The sequence below is a fragment of the Eptatretus burgeri genome, chromosome 2 (genome assembly GCF_056783735.1).
Source record: "Eptatretus burgeri isolate ZD-2024b chromosome 2, Ebu_testis_v1, whole genome shotgun sequence".
Taxonomy (NCBI): domain Eukaryota; kingdom Metazoa; phylum Chordata; class Myxini; order Myxiniformes; family Myxinidae; genus Eptatretus; species Eptatretus burgeri.
Window position 1 is genome coordinate 140,677,051 of NC_140962.1, and position 27,550 is coordinate 140,704,600.

The 27,550-nt window shown below is 43.9% G+C and overlaps 1 protein-coding gene across 4 annotated transcripts; it reads left to right on the forward strand.

Annotated features, from left to right (window-relative positions):
• Positions 1 to 252: 252 nt before the first annotated feature.
• Positions 253 to 27,543, forward strand: LOC147033342 (uncharacterized). 4 transcript variants are annotated; one of them, XM_085871572.1, is made up of 4 exons: positions 253 to 407; positions 17,428 to 17,525; positions 18,334 to 18,444; positions 24,160 to 27,543. In XM_085871572.1, exons 2-4 carry the CDS (start codon positions 17,474 to 17,476, stop codon positions 25,614 to 25,616), a joined length of 1,620 nt encoding a protein of 539 aa, XP_085727698.1. In that variant the 5' UTR covers positions 253 to 407; positions 17,428 to 17,473; the 3' UTR covers positions 25,617 to 27,543. The 4 variants fall into 4 exon arrangements, with proteins under 4 accessions (XP_085727698.1, XP_085727699.1, XP_085727697.1 ...); XM_085871573.1 differs by having other exon boundaries at positions 312 to 407; positions 17,396 to 17,525; XM_085871571.1 differs by lacking the exon at positions 253 to 407 and adding an exon at positions 468 to 662.
• Positions 27,544 to 27,550: the final 7 nt, after the last annotated feature.

Genomic DNA, 27,550 nt, shown 5'->3' on the forward strand with positions numbered 1-27,550 from the left:
CCCTCTTACCAGTTACCATTGTCCCCTCTTCCCTCACACCCCCAAGTGAAAATTGACGAGATAAACTGATCGGTTGAAGGGACGTGTTGACATAATAGACCAAAAATAGCCTCACCGCGTCTCGCACGTATTGAGGTGTCTCGTCGAGCTCGTGTGGTCACAAGTTTATTTTACTTTTTGTCATCGTTGAATTTTGCGCCAAACACCGCGGACACTCTTTGGAAAAAAGATTGATCACCAACGCGCGTATAATAATTACCTCATTGTCATCTGGTCGAGAAAGAGTGAGAGGAACTCGAAGAAGTTAACAAAGAGAAGACGAAGAAGAGGAAGATTTGTGTGCGAAGCGTCTGCCCGTGAGAGACGGACCTGAAGAGAAACATTGTTTCCAAAGTACTTGCGTCATAGTGAGTCTGTTAAAGCGTTTTGCGAACTTCTGATTTTTAAACATCTAATTAGGAGTTTCACTTGAAGCACCGTTTGCTTTTCATCCTCATTTTAATCGCCGTGAACGGAATGCGCTCTCTCTCTCCATCTCGGTTGTTCGGTCCCTCAAACTGCGCATGCGCAGACCCGATTCACGACGGCGGAGATTCGTGCCGTGTCCCTCTGTCCCTCCAACGCGGCTCCGTTTCACCGTTTGATCGTGCCACCAACATAATGTGTGTAAAGTGAACGTGACTGTTTATTGTCTGTCCAAATATAGTCTGGAATTAAGGAAGCAGGGAATGCCTGTGGCTGTGAGTGAGTGGGATGTGGGGCTGATGGGGTCTCTCAGAGATCGATGGCAGTGCCGTTAATAATTTACCTCAACGATTTGGGTAATGGGGTAAAGAGTAGGTTTTCCAAATTTGCAGATGACACAAAGGTAAAGAGGATCGCAAAAGGGGTGGGGATCAGATTCAGGAAAGTATTGATACTTGTATCGATTGGGAAAAAGATTGGCAGATGGAGTTTAACCTGAGCGAGTGTAAGGTGTTGGGGATGGTAAAGAACAATGAAAATAGAGAATACAGGATGCAAGGGGTAATTTTGGACAGGCCCGTCGCTGGGGGGGGGGATTTGGGTGCAATGCCCCCCCCATGGCGCATCTGGTGCCCCCCGCCCCACTTGTACGCCACCCATTTATGCCCTGTTGTACTCTGTGAACAGCTTAGTGTTTAAGGACGAGCGCCCACTGTGAACTTGCTGTTTAAGAGTTCACCTGTGTGAACTAAAACCCTTATTCCAGATGTTCAACGTGGTGAATAATAAGGCCTTCTTGGATACACTGTTCTTTAATAACATCCTTCTTTGAATAAGAATCAAGAGATAAGTCAAGTGTGCGCTTCCCAGTGCATCTCCAAAAGCAATTGGCAAGACAACACAGTCCAAGACCACAAGATAAAAGATAACACAAGCACCAACACCAGCAGCCAAGACCTCGTGTCGAATGTCGATGTTGTGGGTGGTTTTATATATATATATATATATATATATATATATATATATATATATATATATATATATATATATATATATATATATATATATATATATATATATATATATATATATATATAAATATATATAAATATATATATATATATATATATATATATATATATATATATATATATATATATATAAATATATATAAATATATATATATATATATATAAATATATATATATATATATATATATATATATATATATATATATAAATATATATATATATAAATATATATATATATATATATATATAAATATATATATATATAAATATATATATATATATATATATATATATATATATATATATATATATATATATATATATATATATATATATATATATATATATATATATATATATATATATATATATATATATATATATATATATATATATATATATATAAATATATATATATATATATATATATATATATATATATATATATATATATATATATATATATATATATATATATATATATATATATATATATATATATATATATATATATATATATATATATATATATATATATATATATAAATATATATATATATATATATATATATATATATATATATATATATATATATATATATATATATATATATATATATATATATATATATATATATATATATAAATATATATATATATATATATATATATATATATATATATATATATATATATATATATATATATATATATATATATATATATATATATATATATATATATATATATATATATATATATATATATATATATATATATATATATATATATATATATATATATATATATATATATATATATATATATATTGTTGTGGTTGAGGAAATTCGCAAATCACCATTCAGGTCCCGTAGGTGAGATATCTCTGGAAGTACATGTGTAGTTAGCCCCAAACCCGTTGTTTTGAGGGAATAAATGTGATTCATTTGGGCTGTGACCCTTTAAGATAGCCGTTTTTCTGTTCTATCTTTATTTCGAACCAACCACGTCAACCGCCATCACACAACAACCACCAACCGCAACGCCGCTTCACAACAGCCACGACCTTTACCTTCACAGCTCGCTCCCGCAAACATCGCATCACCGCCATTCCAAGCGTCACCGTGGCCATGAACCAGCACTTTGGACCCTCCACCACCTTCGCCTCTCCTTCTGCGGCCATTCCCGCACCGCTTGTGGGCACCGAGCATCAGGCTGTCCTGGACTCGTACAGGGCGCGCGCCCAGCCGCGGGTACAAAGTGCGGCCTTTCCGAGGAGAAGTCGGATCAGGAATGATACACGCCCACTTCTGATCCGTCCAATCAGCAAGCGCGGGGCGGTTTGGCCCCGCCTCCAGGCGCGTCGGAGTAGGATCGATATATGCAAATTCGAGGATCAGGGGAGATTCACGCCCCTTTTTCTCCGTCCAATGGGCGAGCGTAGCTCCACCCCCGAGCTCGTTCTGATCCAGAAATTTGCATATGGGATCTCCTACACCACTATAAAGCGCCGAGCGCGGGGAGAATTCAGTGAGTTTTTCGGTCAAGGGAGTTGGAGAAGTGTGGCAGCGGCAGAGTGTGGCAGCAGCAGTCAAGTCGGGTCTGGAGAAGAGTCAGTCTGTCGGAGGTCGGAGTCTGTCGGGGTTCGGAGTCTGTCGGGGAGCTGCAGAGAGGGGAAGCCGGGAGCGCGGTCGAGGTCGCAGTGGAGTCGCTCGTCGCAGGACCCAAGCAAGCCAGCTATCCTCTTTCCCCAGAGCATCAACAATTCCCCCCCTTTTCCCCCCCGCGCTGAGATAGTGCGAAAAGGGGGCCCCGTTCCCACCCCACTCCAAGCAGTGCCAACGAAACCCGCGAAGGAGCGCGGCTCATCACAAGATACGGGTAGGCTCCACCCGGTCTCACGGCCCACAGGCCCCGTCTGTCCCCTTGTCGTTGAGGGTGGCCCTTTTCTTTTGCTTTTGAGTAAATGTGTTGTCGGCGCCGTCTGTAAAGTAAAACTGTGTAAGTGTTGCCGTGTGCTCGCGTAGTCGGTAGTAGATCTGCATTGTTGTGTTTCTTTTGTAACATCTGCTTTTGGTGCATAATTGTTGTAATTGTATATGTGTGCTTTCCGTGTGCCGATGTGCCTTATGGAATAAATGTGCCTTATGTTGAACTGTTTTCCCGTTTCGCTTCGTCTTTTCTTTAATTGAATCTCCATCTTACTTCACGTAAAGGGTTGGTCGTGGGCTTAATACGCCCGATGATTAATCGGAACCGTCGAGGTCGACGATAACACCGCTTGGTTATCCCGATAGTACGGAACGGGTCGCTTAAGTGGCCCGTGTCCGGAGTCGACCTGCGGCGATCGCCCGGTCTACCCTCCGTGTGGGTACTTAGGTAGGTCGAATTTGGCGAACAACCCTATCCCACGCGGGGGGCCGATTGGCACGATCGTGGTGAGGCCGAAAGGCCCACCCATGACTAGTTCCCGGCGTTAGTCCGAGAGGGTCACGACAGAATTGCCTCCTCCAGGAACGAGGGGAGGGAGTATGCCCCCTTGAGGCGAGTCACGACCAGGTGGGTTCGGTCGTGCTTTGTGAGGTTGAGGGGACGGGTGCTGTGGACAGGTGCACGGAGAGCTTGGGGGGTATAGAGGCCCCGGAGACCCTTGTGGGGACACAAATCCCCAGTGTGGTTGTCCCGGTGTGTATGGTGCAAGGTGTGAGTGAGACCCCAGGTGTGAGTGCGCCCCCGTGTGTGGAAGCGACCCCGTGTGTGAGTGGTGTGGTGGTAAGTGTGCCGAAGGGCGTGCTCCCAGCACGCCGTGTGTGGATGAGACACCGCGGGCGAGTGCCCCCGCGTGCGTGAGTGGTATGGTTTGTGTGAGGGAAATTGCACGAGTGAGTGGAAGGCCGCGAGTGAGTGGAGCCACGTGTGCGAGGGAGGTGGCATGCGTGAGTGAACGGCCGAGTGCAAGGGAGACCGTGTGTGTGAGAGAGCGGTATGTGAGGGAGATGGCGGTCGGCATGTGTGAGCATGCAGCCGCGTCTCCCGGTGTGAATGTAATGGAATGGTGTATGAGCGTCGTAACACGCAGGTGTGCGTGGGTGGAATGGAGACGACGACGGCGACAGAGGAAAGAAAGCCGGGTAGCGGCTCTAGCTGTTTCGCGGACCATGCCGGGTTCACCCAGCAGCGAGCGCGAGGTCCGTGCTGTGCAACGCACGAGACCCCCACGTGCTCGCTTGCGGGAGTGAATCCCGGTCCGGAAACGCACGCGGTGGATTTGCCGATCCCGCGGACGGACAAAGTTTTTAGGCAGGATTACGGATTTGGACCGGACGGGTTCTCCACGCGGGCGTGTGTGTGAAGCTCCAACGGGCAGAGCACATGTGTTCGCGTGGGGAACCCCTCGAGACGTGAGGCTTGTGTTTTTTTTATGCGCCGGGTGACGTCATGGCTGCGTGCATGGTTGGAATCCAGCAGGAGGGTGAATCCTTGCCAGATGGTACCGTCCAAGAGGGATGAGGGATGCGAACAGCTGCCATGACGTCACGCCACAGGTGCGTGGCTGTGAATTGCCGCGCTGGTGCGGAGGTTGCGAGTTACCGCGCTGGTGCTGCGCAGGTGGGAAAAAAAAAAGCAAGCCTCGCTTTCGGGTGAACAGGATTCCCGGGCAAGGGGTGGATAATCCCCTTGGTCTGGGCACAGGATGGCACTAGTTAGGGGGAAGGGTTAGCTTAGTTAGACCGGCTCCATGGGGCAGGGGTAAGTCCTCATGGGGCCCGTGGAAGGGATTTAGATGAGATTTAGGTGAGGAATGGATTTTTGATGATTTGGAGACAGTGACAGCCTTTGGATGTGTAGAGGGGACGTAGTTTAGCGACGTAGTGTTAAAAGGAACGTGCTGTAGTTTAAGGGACGACGTGGGAGCACGAGTGAGTGAGGGGAGGTTGTTAGAAGGATGGCAGAGTTCAGCGGTATGGGTGTTGAAGAGTTGTGAGGTGAGTACATGATGAGTGAGTGAGACCAGCGGGTCTGTGTGAATGGAGCGAATGTGGAATGCATGGTGCGATGAGTGATTGGGGGGAGGAGTGACTCCCGCCCAAGGGACCCTGGGGTCAGTGTAGAGTGAGTTAGCTGGGTTAGTTAAATTGACAAAATGGAGGTCGTTTTGCTGTTGGTGGGAGTGTAGGCTCGATACCCATTTGGAGGGGTGCAGGAGCCCTGTTGACGGGCTGGGAGCGTGGCTGCGAAAGGTGAGTATCGCTGAGTGGGTACCCCGGGCACCAGGCTAGTCGGCCGTAGTAGGCCAAGGGCCCATGGGGGGCCGGGATAGCGTAGTGGGCACGGGTGCGCCTGCTTGGTGCGGGGGCCCGGGGCGCCGTTAGCCGCGTGGGCAGTGTTGTGGGCACGGGTGACCCTCGGAAAGGGGCCCGGGAAGCCAGCCTGCCACTTGTGCATTTCAGGGGAGGTGCCATGGGGGGCACTCCCTGGTGTTTAGGGAGCTGGTAGGCTTGGAGGCAGTGTAGTGCCCGGGGGTGCCATAGCGGGAGAATCGGCAGAGGGTCGTGCCTGCCAAGGGGAGCCACGCGTCCCAGCCATGAAACCGTGTGAGGGCACAGAAAGAAAATTGGGGGGGCGAGGCCCGAAATTGTGAGGACACCAACACAGGCGACGGGAATCTGGGTTTATAGAACCATTAGTTTAAGCGGGAGGCGCTTGTTGAAAGCCCTGGGGTAGTTTAACAGTAAAATGGTTGGGGTAGATAGAAAGTGTACCCCTCTGCACCATCCAACCCTTCGCTCTCGTTGTGGGCCGCTGGACCCACTTTGTGTTATAGATCGCTGAAGTCTGGGGAGGCCATCCTGAGGCTTCGTTGGGCCTCGACACAGGACGCTAGCTCTCCCTTATTCCCCTCCGGCAAGGGAACGTAGGGGTTGGGAGTAGGCTAGTCGACGATAGGTTAGCTGAACAAGGACGATAAAGGGGTTAGGGGACGAATTATAGTGGGAGAAAAGAAATTAATTAATTAATTAATTAATTGGGGCAAAATTGGTTGTGGACAAATTAAGGGAGTGGGTATGGACAGTGACAGACAAAGGCGATAGGTTGGGAGGGAGACCGTAGGGTAGGTCCGAGCCCGCCTTCCGAGTGGCCAGCACCACCGCACTCCCTCCACTAACCTCCACTGCAAGGCAAAGGCCGGCCCACTTCATCGGCAGCTGTTGTTTTGCTGCAAGGCCTGTGCCGGCTGGATCGTCTGCAGCTGCTGTGCTTCAAGGCCTGTGCCGGCCAGTTCATCTGCCGCTGGGTTTGCCTTCAATGACCTTGTTCTGCAGGCTGTGGTTGCCTGCTCACCTTTGCCATGCCATGCCCACTGCCCCTGTTCACCAGCCCCGTTCAAGTTTGCTTTGCCCCCCCCCCCCCCTGTTCATTGCCATGTGTGCCAGGATCAGAAAGCAACAGTTTGCAAGCTGCAAGAACTGCCCTGTTGGCAGCTACAACACGGGCCTGCAGTGGCGGCCCATGCACCGTGTTTGCGTCCATCCATTCATCCATCCATCCATCCATCCATCCGTTGTGCTCATTGCGTGTGCCACTTGAGCTGGCACGGAGACTGCGTTTGTGCAGCCCGTGCACCGTTTTGTTGCTTGCGTCAGTGCCCGTTCAGTGTTCTGCAGGGGCTGCCTTGCGGGCAGCCGCACCAGGAGACTGCGTTTGTGCAGCCCATGCACCGTTGTGGTTCACTGCGTTCAGTTCAAAAGGGAGGCCTAGGACTGTGTGTGAGCAGCCGGCCACATTCCCTGTCACCTGCATTGCTTGAGCCAGAGACTGCATGCAAGCAGCCTGGCTCCTTGCTAACTGCTTTCTTTTTGCAGAGTCCATTGATCCTGGGCCATGGTTTAGTGTAAAATTTGTAAGTTAAGGTTAAGATGTACTGTACATATGAGTGCGCCCCTGGCATGTCTGTCTTAGCGCCGGCAATTTTATTTAAGTCGTCTGTGTGAGTGGGTTTGTTTAGTTAGTTACTCAGCCCTCACGTTATTTATTTTGGGGACACGAATACCATGAATGTCGCACTCAGGGATCCGTAGGTAAAACGTACTAGGGGAGAACTACACATGATGGCACACGAAAATTTGACGACTCGGGACGAGTCTGTAAAAAGGGGAGGGGGTAGTGTTGTGGTTGAGGAAATTCGCAAACCACCATTCAGGTCCCGTAGGTGAGATATCTCTGTAAGTACATGTGTAGTTAGCCCCAAACCCGTTGTTTAGAGGGAATAAATGTGATTCATTCGGGCTGCGACCCTTTAAGATAGCCGTTTTTCTGTTCTATCTTTATTTTGAACCAACCACGTCTCAACCGCCATCACACAACAACCACCAACCGCAACGCCGCTTCACAACAACAACAACGCCAACAGCCACGACCTTTACCTTCACAGCTCGCTCCCGCAAACCGCATCACTGCCATTCCAAGCGTCACCGTGGCCATGGACGAGCACTTTGGACCCTCCACCACCTTCGCCTCTCCTTCTGCGGCCATTCCCACACCGCTTATGGGCACCGAGCGTCAGACTGTCCTGGACTCGTACAGGGCACGCGCCGAGCCGCGGGTACAAAGTGCGGACTTTCCGAGGAGAAGTCGGATCAGGAATGATGCACGCCCACTTCTGATCCGTCCAATCAGCAAGCGTGGGGCGGTTTGGCCCCGCAGCCAGGCGCGTCGGAGTAGGATCGATATATGCAAATTCGAGGATCAGGGGAGATTCACGCCCCTTTTTCTCCGTCCAATGGGCGAGCGTGGCTCCACCCCCGAGCTCGTTCTGATCCAGAAATTTGCATATGGGATCTCCTACACCACTATAAAGCGCTGAGCGCGGGGCGAATTCAGTGAGTTTTTCGGTCAAGGGAGTTGGAGAAGAGTCAAGGCGAGTTGGAGAAGTGTGGCAGCGGCAGAGTGTGGCAGCAGCAGTCAAGTCGGGTCTGGAGAAGAGTCAGTCTGTCGGAGGTCGGAGTCTGTCGGGGTTCGGAGTCTGTCGGGGAGCTGCAGAGAGGGGAAGCCGGGAGCGCGGTCGAGGTCGCAGTGGAGTCGCTCGTCGCGGGACCCAAGCAAGCCAGCTATCCTCTTTCCCCAGAGCATCAACAATTCCCCCCTTCCCCCCCCCCCCACGCTGAGATAGTGCGAAAAGGGGGCCCTGTTCCCACCCCACTCCAAGCAGTGCCAACGAAACCCGTGAAGGAGCACGGAGTCGGGGCACCGCCGCCACATTTGCGGCTCATCACAAGACACGGGTAGGCTCCACCCGGTCTCGCGGCCCACAGGCCCCGTCTGTCCCCTTGTCGTTGAGGGTGGCCCTTTTCTTTTGCTTTTGAGTAAATGTGTTGTCGGCGCCGTCTGTAAAGTAAAACTGTGTAAGTGTTGCCGTGTGCTCGCGTAGTCGGTAATAGATCTGCATTGTTGTGTTTCTTTTGTAACATCTGCTTTTGGTGCATAATTGTTGTAATTGTATATGTGTGCTTTCCGTGTGCCATGGAATAAATGTGCCTTATGTTGAACTGTTTTCCCGTTTCGCTTCGTCTTTTCTTTAATTGAATCTCCATCTTGCTTCACGTAAAGGGTTGGTAGTGGGCTTAATACTCCCGATAATTAATCGGAACCGTCGAGGTCGACGATAACACCGCTTGGTTATCCCGATAGTACGGAACGGGTCGCTTAAGTGGCCCGTGTCCGGAGTCGACCTGCGGCGAGGTGCGATCGCCCGGTCTACCCTCCGTGTGGGTACTTAGGTAGGTCGAATTTGGCGAACAACCCTATCCCACGCGGGGGGCCGATTGGCACGATCGTGGTGAGGCCGAAAGGCCCACCCATGACTAGTTCCCGGCGTTAGTCCGAGAGGGTCACGACAGAATTGTCCGTCCGGTGGGCGACGTGCCGCGATTCGAGTTACGTGGCCGCTCGCACGCCGGCGGGCGCGAATTCGCAACAATATATATACATATACATACATATATATATATATACATATACATACATATATATATATACATATACATACATATATATATATATATATATATATATATATATTTATATATTTATATATATATATATTTATATATATATTTATATATATATATATATATTTATATATATATATATATATATATATATATATATATATATATATATATATTTATATATATATTTATATATATATATATTTATATATATATATATATATATATATATATATTTATATATATTTATATATATATATATATATATATATATATATATATATATATATTTATATATATATATATATATATATATATATATATATATATATATATTTATATATATATGTATATCGTGGATCATTTAGTTTTATGGAATAGCCAATCAGCGCATTCGATATGGAGACCCTATTGAGCAGGTTACCTGATTGGTTGTAAGTTAGTTATAAATGTAATACAGTGATAATATGATAATATGATTAAGGAAAAGACATAAATTTACATTATTAAAGATGAAGTGCACGTGCACCACGTGACCTTCACAACCCGTCAACCATCCATCTTACTTAAGTAATTTTATAATAAAAATTAAAAATATGTGTGTTTGCATTCGTGCTTACATTTGAAGTAATGCAGATAAAACCTGTTTTTGATGGATGGATCATTTAATAAATAAAACCGTCAACGGTCAAATCTCGCGAGTTGCGAGATTAGTGACACGAGTCACGACGGACGAATCACAGAGCACGAGCTCGCAGCAGGAGAAAAAGACGTGGATGATGGATAAACGAAAATGGCTTAGAAAAGGAAAAAATGCAAGCGACGAAAATGAAGAAGATGATGAAAGACATGTTGTGGGAGGAGTTGGAGGACGAGGAGGAAAAGTCGATCATGTCGATGAAATACCGACAGAAGCTGGCCAACCTGGCCTAGTCAGCAACGTCAACCCTGCAGCTGGAGCCCCAGTGCAGGCAGCCGAGTTGTCACGCTCCGCGGCGGCCTCGGGATCGGGTGTGACTGTCAAGCCACTTCCCGATGATCTTGGAAGTGAGAGACCGAATCAAGTTGTTCTCCAGCGGTACCCTGGCCATCTGTTGCAGAACAAGAGTCGCTCGTTTGTGTCCTCGTGGTACCAGACTAATGAATGGCTGGAATACAGTGTGCAGACAGATGCAGCATTCTGCTATACATGCAGGAAGTTTAACACCGCACGCGGCCCAGTGGACTCTACTTTCACAGTGCGAGGCTACCCGAATTGGAAACATGCCGTGGAGAAAGACGGGGTTTCACAAACATGCAACTTCAAAGGAACATTTAACTTGTGTTTTGAGCTGGAAGGAGAATGAGAGGTGCATCGATTGTGGTCACGAGATTTCCACACTCCTCAATGCTGACCAGCTAAATAGAAACCGGTACTATGTGTCTGCTCTTATAGATGTTGTGGGATTTCTCGCCGAAAATAAGATAGCTTTTAGAGGGAGCCTTGATAATTTTGAGGATATTTCAGACGGGCACAGTGGGCTCTTCCTCTCACTTTTAAACTCCACACTCAAAAAAGACACCGAGATAGCCGAAATAATAAAGCATATCCCACGAAACACAAGCTATACTAGTCCGGAAATGCAGAATGAACTGATCTGCACATTGAGTAATGTTGTGACGGATGCCATCGTGGAAGAAGTGGGCACATCGTGGTTTACTATCAAGGTGGATGGGACGAGGGACCCCACTGAATGTGAGAACATATCAATCATCATTCGCTTTGTATCGGCATCAAATGAAGCAACAGAGCGTCTACTCACACTAGCTACAGCCGACGCTGGAGATGCAAAAACATTGGCAGACCTAATAATTGCAGAGCTGATAAAAACAGGACTTGACACATCAAAAATATTAAGTCAGGTGTACGACGGGGCTTCGGTAATGGCTGGGAAGCACGGTGGGGTGCAAAACTTGTTGCAAGAGATATTGGAAAGAGAAATGCCCTATGTGCACTTCTTAAATCACCAACTCCATCTGGTAGTTATCCACGCACTGGCAGCAGAGAAAGCTGTCACCGATTTCCTCAAGGTTTGTTGTTGCCTGTACAAATTCTTCAGAAAGCCCACTGTTGCTGCACAGTATAAAGGTGAGCGGTTAAAACGACTTCTTGATCAAAGGTGGACGGGACATTTAGCCACCGTGTCTGTGATCATAGGATCTTTTAAGGATATCCCATCCTTACTGTCGGAGATTGATGCAGAGCGTGCCTACGGTGCAGAGATGAGGATGGAAGCTATTGGGCTTTTGCAGGAAGTCTCTGGGCCTGCCTTCATGTTCATTGCTATCTTTGTACAAAAACTGCTGATGTTGTTAGATGGCGCGAACAGACTCTTGCAGGCAGAGGACATGGACTTGCTAACAGGGTTGGAACTGGTGGTGAGTGCTACAGAGTGCGTGAAGAAACTCCGCTCTGAGGATGAGTTCACTGATCTGTGGAACAAGGCCAACGATGCTCACACTTCTACACCTGCACCACCAAAACGGAGACGCACAATGCATAAGAACTTGGAACAGTTTGTAGTTTTGGAGACTACAGGACAAAACAACGACAATGACAAGACGGAACTGCAGAGGGTTTTTACAGCGCAATTGACACTGTGCTTGGCGAGATCGCTCAGCGCTTCAGTGAGCGCAACACACAACTCGCCCGTTCACTCGCTGCCTTGAATCCTGAAAATGGCACGTTTTTGGATCCCCACTTGCTCCAGCACATCATGACATTAACAAAGTCAATCATCAGTGAAACAGTGTGTGGTTGCAAAGCAGTTTATTCGCTCACAGACAGAAAAGCAGCCAAACGAGAGATGGACAACACAAAAACTCCTCTCAACATACCACAAAACGCTGGAAGCCATGCTAAGTGTCGTGACTGCTATGAGACTTGGACTAACACTTGGTGCGTCCACTGCCATGTGTGAAAACTCATTCTCAATATTGAGGAATGTCTTCACTGACCATCGACGGTCCATGCGCCATGCACGCAAGGCACAACTGGTACAGCTGGCCTTCGAGAGAGACCTCACACATAAATGCCTGAATGAATGGAAGGAGAAGGTCCTCAGAAGATTCCACACCGAGACGCATCGCCTGCAGCTCTTCTGACAGTGAGTGCAGCGGAATAAAAACTATATGAGGAGTTCAGATTGTGTGTGTGACTGCTGGTGATGCGTGTGTGGTTGTGGTTGCAGTGTGGTTGTGGTCAGCACCCGCCGTGGTCGGCTGCTTTGTACTTCTGATGTTTAAGTTAAATGTTGTGTTTGGTGCTTTGCATATCCCATATCTAGTGCTTTGTGCATAACCTTACCTCTGTGTAATTGACTGCTTTAAATGCGGACCTTGTGGTATCTTCAGGCTGGTCGTATTTGCTGTTGATAGTTTAACGTGATGATCGCAGGTCATAGCCTACTGTATCTTATTTCAAAGTGCACTGATTCTGGTGCCAACCTCCCCCGTTTAGTCATTGTATCTCTGGTATATTAATTTTCTAATGCCAATTCTTCACAACACCTTGTATAAGTGCACCTGAATTGGTGCTAATTGTTTAATCATTGAATATTTGCATTGTGAATGTGCCAGTTTGTTGCGGCACTCCTGCATTCGAATAATTTTAGGCCAAAAACATCGGAACATATTAAATCTAGCTGAGATCAATTTGGTAGTATGCGACGGCAACCTCAGTATAGATGTGTCAATGCTGCATGAATACAATAGTATACCGGGTTATCAAAAATATTAAATATAATAATTGTGCCCCCCCATCCAGTTCATATGTCCCCCTTAATACTGAGCCCTGGCTACGGGCCTGATTTTGGAGCATGACACACAGAACTTGAGGGGGTCGGTAGAATGCAAAACCTCCGCCGCCAATACTGCTGGGTCACTTAAGTGAACTTGACATCCTCTTCATTGTGGGTCAAAACAGATCAGACTCTATCGAACCACGATTGAATAAACTAAACTAGATCGACGCGCATGTAGAAATGCCAAAAAAAATCAAAAAATTTTTGAAAAAAAAAAAAGTTGCAAAATTTCTGGTTTCTTTTTTCTCTAACAATTTTTTTTGGGGGTCGGGGTTGGAAATCACTTAAAACATGTAGAAATGCAAAAAAAAAATTCAAATTTTTTTTCAAATAAAATCGAAATTTTTTTGACAAAAAGTTGCAAAAAATATTTTTATTCTAACAAATTTAGTTTTTTTTGGTTCGAAATCACTTAAAACATGTAGAAATGCAAAAACAAAAATTCAAATATTTTTTCAAAATGGCAACCATAGCAGCCATATTGAACTTTGGACCAAGTCCAAAATCTAATGGCATGATCCTTGGACCATACCTAATCCCCCCACCAAGTTTCGTCGAAATCTGTCCAGGAGTTTTTCCGTGATACTGTTCACAAACAAACAAACAGACGGGTGAAAACAGTAACCTCCGTCCATCTTCGATTGCGGAGGTTAACTCGAGGGGGAGCACTCGGGAGAGTGCAAAACCTCCGCCGCCAATACTGCTGGGTCACTCAAGTGAACCTTATGTCTTATTCATTAAATATGACGTCAACAGTGCTGACAGAGTTATAGTTCTTTTCTCCAACATTTTTTTTGGGGGGGGGGGGTTGGAAATCACTTCAAACATGTAGAAATGCAAAAAAAAAAAAAAAAAAAAATCGAAATTTTGTTGAAAAAAAAAGCTGCAAAAATTTTTTTTTTCTCTAACAATTTTTTTTGAGGGGGGATTGGAAATCACTTAAACATGTAGAAATGCAAAAAAAAATTGGGGGGGGGGTTACAATTTTTTTGGGGGGGTTGGAAATCACTTAAAACATGTAGAAATGCAAAAAAATATTTTTCGCTAACAATTTTTTTTTTTGGGGGGGGGGTTGTAAATCACTTGTAACATGTAGAAATGCAAAAAAAAAGAAATCGAAATTTTGTTGAAAAAAAAGTTGCAAAAATTTTTTTTTCTCTAACAATTTTTTTTTTTGGGGGGGGGGAGGTTGGAAATCACTTAAAACATGTAGAAATGCAAAAAAACAATTGGGGGGTAGCAATTTTTTGGGGGGGAGGGTTGGAAATCACTTAAAACATGTAGAAATGCAAAAAAAAATTTTCTCTAACAATTTTTTTTTTGGGGGGGGGGACCAAGTCCAAAATCTAATGGCATGATCCTTGGACCATACCTAACCCCCCCACCAAGTTTCGTCTAAATCCGTCGAGGAGTTTTTCCGTAATACTGTTCACAAACAAACAGAAAGGGCTGAAAACAGTAACCTCCGATCTTCGATGGCAGAGGTTAATAAGGGTCTGGGGGTTGTAATCGATATGGGAGGGAAGCAGACAGCACAATACCAGGCAGCTTTTGGTAAAGCAAACATGGTTTTCGGTTTTATTCAGAGGGGGATCATTTATAAATCAAAAGAGGTGTTGTTAACATTGTACAGGGATTTCATGAGGCCACATCGAGAATATTGTGTGCAGTTTTTGGTCACCACAATTCAGGAAAGACATAGATGCCAAAGAGAGGGTTCAGCGCAGGACTAAGCTCCCGAGACCCGGATTAAGCTATGAGTAGTGGCTCAATCCACCTCCCTCTTCCAACATCCCCCATGCCCATCCTCCTCCATCAATCCCTCTTTTCCTTCCTCCTCAATCACTCTTCCCTAAAAAAGAGATACACTAGAAAAGGTGGTTGCGAGGAGATATGATGGAGATGTTTAAGATAATTCACTGGGCTGCATTTGAAATATTTTTTCAGAGGTCGAGGTTTCCTCAACGGTCCTTATATGTTTTTTGCATGCTGAATTCAGAAATGTATCTAATTTCGCTCAATCAGGTCAAGTTTCTAATTTAATTAGCATTTCAAGTGAAACTCCCAATTTGATGTCTCAATTTTAAGGAAAGAAATAATCAAAAAAATTTTTTAATTAGCATTTTTTAAATTCAAAATCAGACTTACATTGACAGAAAATGTACAAACTATACATATAATGACACACAAGTACACTTAATGTGGAAGAAAGTGCCTTCTCAATTACTTTCATTTCAATTTCAGGAAAATATAGATAAATCGTTGTTTCTGGCAACACCCAACTTCAGTCGCTCCAGCAGTCGCTGTTTTCCTTCGTCTTTTTAATGTTGAATTTCACATTAACGGTACTTGTGCATCATTATATGTATAGTTTGTACATTTTCTGTCAATGTAAGTCTGATTTTGAATTTAAAAAATGCTAATTAAAAAAACAAAAATTGATTATTTTTTTCCTTAAGATTGAGATAGCATAAAAACTTGACCTGATTGAGCGAAATGAGATGCATTTCTAAATTCAGCATGCAAAAAGCATATAAGGAGCGTTGAGAAAACCTAGACCTCTGAAATGATGCAGACCAGTGTAATGAAGGGTATAGATAAAACAAGAGTGGCGTCGAAGCCACCCAATGCTCACCTGTTTATACATTTATCGTTTTTAGTTTTTGAAAGACTAGTCTTCTAATATTTTTTATAAAGCATTGCAGTGAAGTCTGATCCAAATAATTTTAAAGCAATATATGTATTTGTATATTGTAATCAGTAAAAAATAGTGTGGTAGATAAAAACATTAGAAAGGAAATAACTTGCACCAAAAACTTTAACATTTTCATGTTGACACTAACGCTCAAAGACGAGTCTAATAATATTTTTTATAAAGCATTGCAGTGAAGTATGATCCAAATAATTTTAAAGCAATATATGTATTTGTATATTGTAATTAGTAAAAAATAGTGTGGTACATAAAAACATTAGAAAGGAAATAACTTGCACCAAAAACTTTAACATTTTCACGCTCACGCTGATGCTGACGCTCAAAGACTAGTCTAACAATATTTTTTATAAAGCATTGCAGTGAAGTCTGATCCAAATAATTTTAAAGCAATATATGTATTTGTATAGTGTGGTAGGTAAAAACATTAGAAAGGAAATAACTTGCACCAAAAATTTTAACATTTTCACACTCACGCTGACGCTGACGCTCACTCCGGGGGTATCGCTATAGCTCTCTGTTCTTCAAACAGGTGAGCTAATAAGTGCAGATTAATTATTCAGCAGAATGGAGGATGATAATACTTGAGACCACAGCATGAGTGAGGGTAACGAAGAGTTCGATCTGTAGATCGGCAGGAGTCTGTCACTCAGAGAGTGCTTAGCTCCGCCACTAAAGGTGGATGGAGGTTTGTGTTTTCACCCGTTTGTCTGTCTGTGAGCAGGTTATATCAAAAAGTTATGGATGGATTCAGACGAAACTTGGTGGACAGGTTGGGTGTGTGAGCAGGACAAAGTGAATCGATTTTGTTGAAGATCCACATCCAGATCCTAGAATTTTAAAAGTGATTTTTCACCGTTAAGTGATCGTGCTAAAACGACATGCAGCAGGATATCTCAAAAAGTTATGGACAGCTTCAGAGAAAACTTGGTGGATGAGTTGGTGAGGTGACAAGAACAAGCCGATTACATTTTAGTTCAGGTCCGAATGGGATATCAGTGGGATACAAAACGTAAACTAATCAGCCTGGTGGAGGTATGTACTCTACCGAGTGGCTGTGCTCGTTCGTTATCATGGTATCTTCAAAGAGTAAATGTGCCATCCATGTTTGTTCATTCCTCACCCGACTCTAGAACATTCGATTTGTTTTCTTGGGAGATCTTGTGATTGTTTTCTTTGACCGATCAGGAAAACATCAATTTGTCAGACCATTAAAAAGTTATTGTGCTGGCATGGTATTCAGCCCAAGTTACGTGTTTCTTACTCCAACAATTGTGCACCAAAAACTAAGCATGCTGAACTTGATTGTTGTAAGGATGTTTTGTTGTGCGCAGCAGGTTTCCGAGTAATCTGCTTTGCCTGCATGCAGAACAAGTAGTGAAGAGGAGGAAGGTTTTAAAATATTGCTGATAACAATGGAGGATATGAATTCCGATTCAGGACATGAGAAAAGTGACCAGGATGACGGTAAGTTGTGAAGCTTCCTGGAATATCATGTTTTTTTTTCTCATTTGTGTGTTTTCCTTCTACGTTGTTTGTCCATTTTCCACGAGTAGAACATACCGAAGCTTCCTTTAGGGGTTTTGTTGAATTTTCCTGAGAAAAATGCAGCTCAATCTGTGGACCTGCTGTCTTTCAAAACCAGTCATTTGGTGCAAATCACCATGAGAGGAACCCGCTAAGCACTCTGTGTTCACAATGTCCACCCGCCTTCTGTATTGACCGTGTCCCAGGTGGGATGTGCAATATTTTTTAAATGTCGATAAAACTTTCTGACCCCTTAACTGAAATAAGCAGCCGCTGATTTTCTCTGTTGAGACCACAGCGGTCAGCAATGGCACAGAGTAACGTCATGCACAGCAGACATAAAATGACTGCCCGGAAGTTGACCCTCACAAAAAAAAAAATGGGTTCAGAAGGAATTAATGGAGTAGGTCAGCTTACCGGAAACTCAACATTTTTTTTTAGGCCCTACCATTGCTGTGCATTGTAATTTGACTGTTTTTCTTTGTAGATTCCCTTGCTTTAAATATTAATTCCATGGCAGCATTTGGTCCCAGAAGTTTCTTCTACATGTTAATCATCTGATATTGTGCTCCTTTATTTATTAACTTTTACTACCTTCTTTGCGTTCATGTTGCTGACTGCAAAATGTGAATCTTCTCTTTGGTGGAAAAAAAAGTAACTGTTTTACTCAGGAAAGGTTTGTTTCCATCTTGTTCCTGGTCGATGACCTAAGACAGTCTGCCTTTATAAAAGCGTTTCTTTTTTTCAGCTTCAGAGGCGAAGGTAAAAGTGAAAGCTGAACTGAACATAGATGAACACCTGAATGTTCGGAGACGAAGAAAATCAAAACTTTCTTTGCTTGAAAGTCGGCGCAATAAAGGTTTGTGACAACACCTGTATATTTTGCGATCGACCAGTTTGATGAAGAACTTTTGTTAATTGACATGTTTGGGGGAATTATCAAAATGGAAGGTGAAATCCCCAACCAACCCTCTCCCCCCCCAATTCTCCTTTTAAAAGTAATGTGATGAAAGTGGTATTTTCACCATCAATGATATGCCTGGTGCTGGCTGAATGGTTAAGGTGGCTGGCTTAAGATCTTAGGGTGTTGGGTTTGAGCCCCTGTCGTTGCGTTGAAATAATACCAGGTGGGGTGACTCAACTTGTCATCCTTCCGAAGTCAGTAAAATGAGTACCAGCTTAGTGGTAACAAGCACTGCATCAGCGGCACAGCCGAGCTTTCAGAGATGATGCAACCGATGCTGTTATCTGATGTTGTGGGGCAGGATGAAAGTAAGGGGAGGACATAGGGATAGATAGATGCATCCAGCCACAAACTATCCACCAACTAATGCCAGCAGATGGAAGGATCAGCTTAACGTCCATCAGAGGGACAGCACCAAGTGAAACACCAGGATGACAGTCTACAGCTGTGTCAGGATTCAAACCCATGCGAGACAGTTTAGAGGTGAGTATGCGTCCCTCTAGGGTCTAGGCTATCCTGTCAGCCAACTAAAAGTGATTTCCGAATCTTATTTGAGTATGACATGGCGAATTTGAGATAGACATCAAAGGACAGTTCAATTTGGGTTTACAAAAGGGCATTTAGGGGTGTGTGACGAGGACAAATCGATTCGATTTTGGTGAAGATCTGGAGATGAGAATTTTTTCAAGTCTCCCAAGTTTTTCATCACCATTGAGAGATAGAGCCAAAAACGATATATAGCACAATATCTCAAAAAGTTGTAGATGGATTATGACCAAACTTAGCGGATGAGTTGGGTTGGTGGCAAGAACAAGCCAATTAGATTTTGGCTAAGGTCCGGGTTCAGATTTGGCAGATAGTCCAGTCGCTTCGGGTAAAAACATTTACTGACTGGACATAAACACCAAACTTGGTACAGGGCTTCTATATGATGTACGAAACAATTCTGGAAGGGGAGCCAAGCACAAAAATTGCATTGGCAGCTTTCATAGGCCTTCGAATTTTCGTGTTTAGCCACACACAAAAATGCTCCTATTGTTGCGGAGGAACCACTGGAATGCGGACAAAATGGTGGCACTGGCAGCAGTAAATGTGTTTTTAATTTGTAATCTGCTGCGGGAATTTGTGTTTTCAGTCATTTGTTCTCATTGATATGACAAAGAAAGCATATGACTAATTAAATGAGAGATAATAGGCATCATGTGTGATATTGTGGAGTGAATTTTGACATGATTGGAGAATAAAATCGATCGTCAATTGCTGATCCGGTTTGACCTTGGAGGAAGACGATCGATCAATCGTCATCAATGATGATGATAAGGCCAGGAGGAGGGCTGGGGAGGCTTGCTTCATTTTTGTGTTCTATCAGATGAGAGAGAACATAAGCCTTTTTATGTAGTTGAACGTTTTATGATGGGGATAATTCTCAGCAGGAGGGGAGGGGTGTAGTAAAGAAGGGCAAGAAGCCAAAAAAAGGGCAAGAAGGGGAGTGACCCCCACGACACAGAGAGTGTGCCAGTGCGGAAAACTTTTTTGAAGTCTTTTTCTAATTACCTGGCCTATAAATATGCTACAGAGTTGAAACTTCCATCAAATAAAGGTTATCCAAGACCTTTATTTAGCTGTAAAACAGCTTTTTATGATCGCCTATTTATTCCTGAGAGGGAGCAGCAATCCTATTGTCATGCCCTGAGGGCCCAATCAAAACAGAAAGTGTACCAGTGCTGACTCTTTTAATTTGACATGATTTCACCTTATCCATTTGCTGATTTTACCACTTTTGACCATTTTGTGAAATACTATTATCGAATCTAATGGCTAAGTAATGTTTTAGGAAAAGTCAGTTCTGCGCATATACAAATAGAATCAATCATAATAAATAACATGCATGGTGATTTCAAATGGTGTGTAAATTTTGTGCTCCAATTTTTAAACCAACTTTTGATTTTTTTTCAATTCTACTTGAAAATGTGATGTTAAATAATTTCAGGTAGGTTATAAATACTATAATTTCAATTGTACCAAGTTAATTCCCTTATTTTTTCAAATAATTCCGACATTTTTGTGTCAGGGAGTTCAACCTGATGACGACATCAGCCTGTTGGCATAATTAGGGCTTGCTGGATGTATATTGTTGTAGATTTCCACCCGCCGGCGTGTGAACGACCGCGTCTAACCAATAGCGGTCGCTTCGCCCACCGAACGGACAATCCAGTCACGGCTTTCCAGATCAACGAAGGAAACTAGCCACGGGTGTGTTCTTAAGCACACCACAACCTTGTCCGCACTCTACCCGCGCTACAGGGTCCGATCGCCAAATCTTCGATTTACCTAATTATTCGCGCGGGTAGGTTACCGAGAGATTGTACCTCAACGGGACTGCTTGGAAACGAGCTGCTTAAGCAGCTCGCTTCCTTTTGGGATAACCGAGCGGGGTATTATTGCGAAGTCCCGTTGGACCCGATCACTTTACCGGCAATTTAAAAACCAACTATATTCCGAATGCAAGATGGGGCAGTTCGATGAGGGAATGGACGCAACGAACAGGTTTACATTCACACAGGGACATTTTTTAAAATAAAGCACGTATGCAATTAAACAAGGTAAAACACGTAATCAATTATACAAGCAACAAAAGCACGACAAAAGAACTACGACCGTCTATACGAAATGCAATGCAAACATTTACAGCACACAAAGCACTTAACAATTTCCTACTTATTAGATGGGCCCACGGACACACGTATGCACGCACACACACACACACACACACACACACACACACACACACACACACACACACACACACACACACACACCCAAGAAATGGTGGCTGAGGCCTTTCATAACGGGCTCCAGCTCGGAGGACAGGTGAGCTGAAACCCAGAACCTATCTCGAACCTCTCCACCTCGTGTGGTCTTCAAGTTGTTCGGACCCGGGCTCCAGCGAGAGCAAGCTGGATCCAATCGCCGTGAGCTGCGATCCTTCCCGAGCTCCCACGAATCCTCCCGAGCTTCTCAACACGTGCTGGTGAGACGAGGCGCTGATCCTTCCCGTTGATGCGTTGCTTCCCCGAAGAACCACCTCCAAGAAGAGCTCGATGAGTCACACCAAGCCGGGAACCAAAATGGAGAACAAAGAGCTCCACGAACCAAGAAGAAGAAGCCACCACTCGCAGCTCGAGCCGAGTGACTTGCTTAACTTTCTTCCAAACAGGGCAGCTTGAAGCAAAAAGCTCTCCCGAGCCAAGCAGAAGCCGAAGCTCACGGAACCATCAAAGCAAAAAGCCTCCAAAAAGCTTCCTCCCGAGCCAGGCCACAGCCGAAGCTCACTGAGCCAGCCGGAGCAAAAAGCTTCCGAAGGCCTCAACCCTAACCCAAGCCAAGCAGGACCTGAAGGTCTGCTGGGAAACTCTCTGCCGAAGCAAAAAGCTTACTACTCAAGTCCTGACACGAACAAAGAAAAGATCTCCTCTTATCCTTCTCCGCCCCCCTCCCCCACGCCCGGCATGACTCATGCCCTCATGATCCATCCCCCCGCTCAACCATGGGTGGGAGGGAGTTGTTGACATCATGAATCACGGGAAGGCAGGGTGGTTCTTCCTCTTCGCAGGAGAGGGGGAGGGATGTCTCCATTGTTCGTTCCCTAACTATTAAATCGATCCACAGCGCATCTCATCGATTTCTGAACATTTAAACAATGAAAGGTGAGCTATCTAGGGAACAAGCACTTATCGACATAGCTGACTGACGGAACCTGTATGTTGTGTGCAATTGAATTCCAAATTCGTAACAATATTTTGACAATATCCTAATTTAGTCCCGATAGGTGCAGATACAGACAACTCCTTTATTATAACTCTTCTTATTTCCAGGTTGCGCGCCGGGTTGATTGGGACCTTTGTGTCGTGTGCCAGTCACTATCTGCAGAGGAATTACGTTGTCCCCTCGATTCCAACTCATGGGATGGAAATGGTGCAGCATACACCAATTTCCTTCAGAACGTTGGGCTGTTCCAGGAAATGAATGCACTTCCCGTCAATGTGGGGTATGGTAGTTCTGGGACAGCAGAGTGTTTAATCCGAAACAAGGCTCGTTGGCACAAATCTTGCCATGACAAATTTGATTTGGCGAATGATCCGATTTGATCCATGACAAATGCGTCTCGCGAGGGGATTGGAAGAGGAACCTACTGTCGCCGAGATTCGACTACTCATCCCAATCTCAGGGGTCATACCTTGTTTGTATGGGGTACAATAACCCATCTTTACCCAATGTCACTTACGTTGATCAGGTCCTGGCCCATTTAACTTGAGAGAATTGATCCAGGACATGGTACTAAAGTGGGAAAACTGGGGGTTTATACAGGTTTGTAATGCGATTTGAAGATATTTTGCCATTTCCGTTGTATATAAAACATAGATGAAACATATTGCATAATTTGTGACAGCGTATTTAGATACAGCGATGTTCTCCGAAAATACAGTAATGTAATTTTTGACGTTTTTGACCTTTACCTTGACCTTCATGGGTGACCTCGACTTGGGCTCCCCTTCTGAAAATGCAGGTTATGGTCCAAGTATGCTGCGTAGCAAGTTTGTTGCTGGTATCCAGTCGGTAAAGGTTTTGGCGAGATTTTTACGGTCCTGACCATTCCCATGGTACTAATGTTGGAAAACCAGCTTTTTATGCCACTTAGTAATACGATTTGAATATATTTCGACATTAGTGATGCGTATACAATGCAAATGAGGGCGACTAACTGATTTGTAACAGAGTATTTTGATAGAGCTGGGCGTGCTCTCTGGAAATGCAGAAAATGTCATTTTTGACCTTGACCTTCATGGGTGACCTTGACCTTGGCTCCCCTTCCAAAATTAGATCTTATTTGCCAAGGAAGTTGTGTACCAAATTTGGTTCTTTTGTCCAGTCAGTAAATGTTTTGTCGAATTTCTTCCTTAAGCGACCGGACTAAGAGGTATGCGCTCTCCTGAGTGCTGTTCTAGTTATTGTCTGCATTTCCAGATCTAATCCAAACATTCATCTCTATTGAGTTTTATTTTTTAAAACGCTGTAGCTTGGACGATTAATTTTTTTTTGGATCATCCGTTGGGATCTCGATTATTCATCGGAAAAAAAAAATCCAATGTCACTTGTACATAAAACGTGTGTTAAACATCCTGGAAGACAACGCTTTTGTCCTGGAAAACTCCTCGAAATCTGGTCTTCCATGGTTGTGCGAACCATGAATATGCTACAGTTGGAAAGCCGTATCCATTGCCACCTTTTGACACCATTTACACATCACCTGTAAAAAGGCCTACAGTGATTGTAGTAATTTTAAGGAAGGATTTTTGGGCATTTCTAGAAGACAGGTGCAAACAATACAATGACCCATCACGGTATTGTTAAAAGGAAGTGCAACAACCTCAACATAAAGTGAAAGAAAGACGCAGCACTCTCTGCTTAATACATCACGGTCTGATAGAATGATGAAGCCGTCACTCTGTCATGTTATTTATTTCCTTTGAAAGATTTTCATAAATTTTATGAATCGGTGATCACTAACCTAAGCATTACAATGTTCTCTTTTGTGAATGATGTGCTCAGGAGAACCAAAGAATATCCAAAAGATCCCCTGCACCAGATGTTGTTTGAAGTTTGCCACAGAAGCTTCACTTCAGCTGCACAGCAAAAGGCACCACAAGATTTCTATTAACACGATGTACAAATGTACTAATTGCCCTTATAGTACTCATTTAAAAGACCTTTTGACTGTACATTTAAGGATGCATGCAGTCAAAAATGAGCAAACCGCATCCACGCAGACTGCCTCAAATGCACTGCCTCAAACAGTCCTTCAGTCACCATGTCAAGAAGGAGGTGAAACAGGAAGTAACAAGCACCAGCACAAATGCACAATTTGTGGAAAATGTTTTAATCGGACTATAAATCTTAAAAGGCACATGAAGTTCCACACCAACGAGCGGCCACACAAATGTGAAAATTGTGAAAAATCATACATCAATCCATCAGACCTTAAACGGCACATGCAAATCCACAGTGACAATTGCCCATACAAATGCACAATTTGTGGAAAATCTTACATTCATCCATCGACCCTGAAAACACACATGAAAATCCACAGTGGTGAGCAACTCAACACTTGCACGATTTGTGAGAAATCTTTCATTCATCCGTCAAACCTTAAACGGCACATGCAAATTCACAGTGCCGAGTGCCCATACGAATGCACGACCTGTGGGAAATCTTACACGAATCAATCGGCCCTTAAAACACACATGAGAATCCACAGCGGTGATCGACCTCACAAGTGCACAATTTGCGGAAAGGGTTTCATTTATCCGACAAACGTGAAGCGGCACATGAAAATTCATATTGCTGAGTACCAATACAAATGTACAATTTGTGATAAATCCTATATTCATCCATCAAACCTTAAAAGGCACATGCAAACCCACAGCGGTGAGCGTCCACATGTATGCACAGTTTGTGAAAAATCTTTTATATTCCGATTAAGTCTTAACATGCATATGAAGATCCATAACGGTGATCATCCGTACAAATGTACCATTTGTGGGAAATCTTTCATTGTGTCTTCAAACTTTAAGAGGCACATGAGATGCCACAGTGGTGAACGCCCGTACAAATGCATTACTTGTGGAAAGTCTTTCATTGACGGATCGAACCTTAAAACACACATGATATCTCACGGTGGTGAGCGCCCGTATCTCTGCCTCACGTGTGGAAAATCTTTCATTCATCCATCAAAAATGAAAACGCACATGAGATCTCACACCGGTGAGCGCCCCTACAAATGCTCAACTTGTGGAAAATCATTCACTGCATCATCAGATCTTAAAAGGCACATGAATATTCACAGTTGTGAGCAACCGTATAAATGTACAATTTGTGGAAGACCTTTCAATCGGTCATCCAACCTTAAAATGCATATGAGGATTCACAAAGAAACAAGTGGTAGCAGCCGTTTCCAAAATATTGCCCGTATGAACATGTCGGAAGACAAACCATTGAAGATTATGTGAAAGCAACAATGCGACGAAACATTGTGCAGGCGAGGACAAAACAAATGGAATCGAGTCGAGGAAGCACCTTGAAGTAAATGGTCACCAACAGAAGACAAAATACCAGCATTGCCACAATAGATGGATTCTCAGACACTTGCTTAGGAATGAAAATCAACACCAATAAAACATGAGACTACGTGCATCGGAAACAATGTTTTTATATGCAATGCCTCGGCCATAAGAGACGTCACCAAGTTTACTTATCTAGAGTCGATGGAGTAATAAGAAGGGGGAGGGGTGATTTTAATGTCCTACAAATGATACAGAAAGCAAGAGTAGCATTTATGAGGATGAGAGAAATCTGGAAGAAAAAAAAATGCAACACAATTAAAATTCAAATTTTTGGCTAATATTAAATTGCTTGCTTTACTTGACTGTTGAAAGTAACCAAAGTCATTGCACAGAAACTAGAATCCTTTTATAGCTGTCACAAAAATATTCTGGTCAGATAGAGTGAGCAAGAAGGAGGTTGAAAGAAGGCCTGGAAGGAAAAACATCATGGAGGAAATTACAACTAGGTGGAGATGGATTGAGCATGTATTGCGTATGAAAAACATCACAAAAGGAGTGATACGCCGGTAGCCTTGGGGTCAAAAGGAGGGTTGGACAACCTATAGAGACTTGGTAGCGTATGGTGGAAAAGGAGCTGAGGGAGCTAGAAACCAACTGGTTGACAATCAGTCAGTGAGCCCAAGACAGACGAAAGTGGCATGAGTTCCTCAAGAAGCTCCGTATGTCATTAGGCATGACATGATCGTAAGCAAGCAAGTGCCGCTTGGGAGGAAAATCCAACAAAGCTGTACTTTATTGGTGGGAAGCCCTGAATTTATCTTGCCAATACATAACCAACAGAGAAAATCCCAAATGAGGAGCTGATGTCACCACATTGCACACAGGATGCAGCTAGTTAGAGAGAATACCCAACCGAAGCAGCTGTCAAACACCAGAACGGAATGTCAGCAAGACAACACAAATAATGAGCCCCAGCCGTAACTCTCCAGCAGGAGCCCCAAAATGGTGTCGGATCAGGATGCAGGAAGTTGATGCAATTCCAATCCCAGATGAAGCAGAAAGAATGTTGGTAGAGATCACGCACTGGAGGGCAAGACAGATGATCAATGAGCTCCCAGAAAAAAGACAAAATAGAAAAATTCTGCAAAGGAAGATCCAAAATAACACAACAAGGCAGAATGGATAAAAAGCCAAAATTGAAAACAACACATTGTGGAAATGCCTCAAGTGGTAGATTATGAAGAAAAATCTGAATTTTACAAGCTCTTTTACTTAAAAAGATTATCAAAATTCTTGCTCAAGAAATTTGACCTATTCACACCCTCCCTTTGTGTCTTCGACAAACTCATCCATGGATTTTTATTTATTCGTGTGCACTATGGCTGCCTGGCTGCGTCATTTTTTTTTTCTGAGGACATGGCTGTGCCGCTGATGCAATGCCCCCAGCACGTTGGTACTCATTAAGCTGACCTCAGAAGGATGGCTGGCTGAGTCAACCCATCTGGCATTAATTCAACGGTGAAAACAGAAGCTTGAACTGAAGACCCTAAGATCTTAAGCCAGCCACCCGAACCATTAAGCCAACACCAGGCTTTCATCCATGGAGAAAGAACGAAATGCGTTTTTGCGCAAGGCAACAATGTCCTGGTCATAACATCTGAAGTACGACAACAATCTCAAAACTATATATCTTTACAAACTTGTCACGGGGATTATCGAAAATATGTCCACCCAGTTTACTTTGGGTTGGCTTGTTTAGTTGTAAGTGATGGCTTATGAGATTTGGAACCAAGGTTCCAAATCTCACACTATGCATTTTTCCATTGTCTGCTTATGTCCTTGTAATTCACATTAAAAGTACATTGATGTCAAACATTGTC

Excerpts from the sequence above, each read along its gene's own strand:
- LOC147033342 (XM_085871571.1), top strand. The coding sequence starts at position 517 with ATGCGCTCTCTCTCTCCATCTCGGTTGTTCGGTCCCTCAAACTGCGCA. Across the intron at positions 663-17,427 it reads GATCGTGCCACCAACATAAT|AACAAGTAGTGAAGAGGAGG; the intron begins GTGTGTAAAGTG and ends GCCTGCATGCAG. Across the intron at positions 18,445-24,159 it reads TGAAAGTCGGCGCAATAAAG|GAGAACCAAAGAATATCCAA; the intron begins GTTTGTGACAAC and ends TGATGTGCTCAG.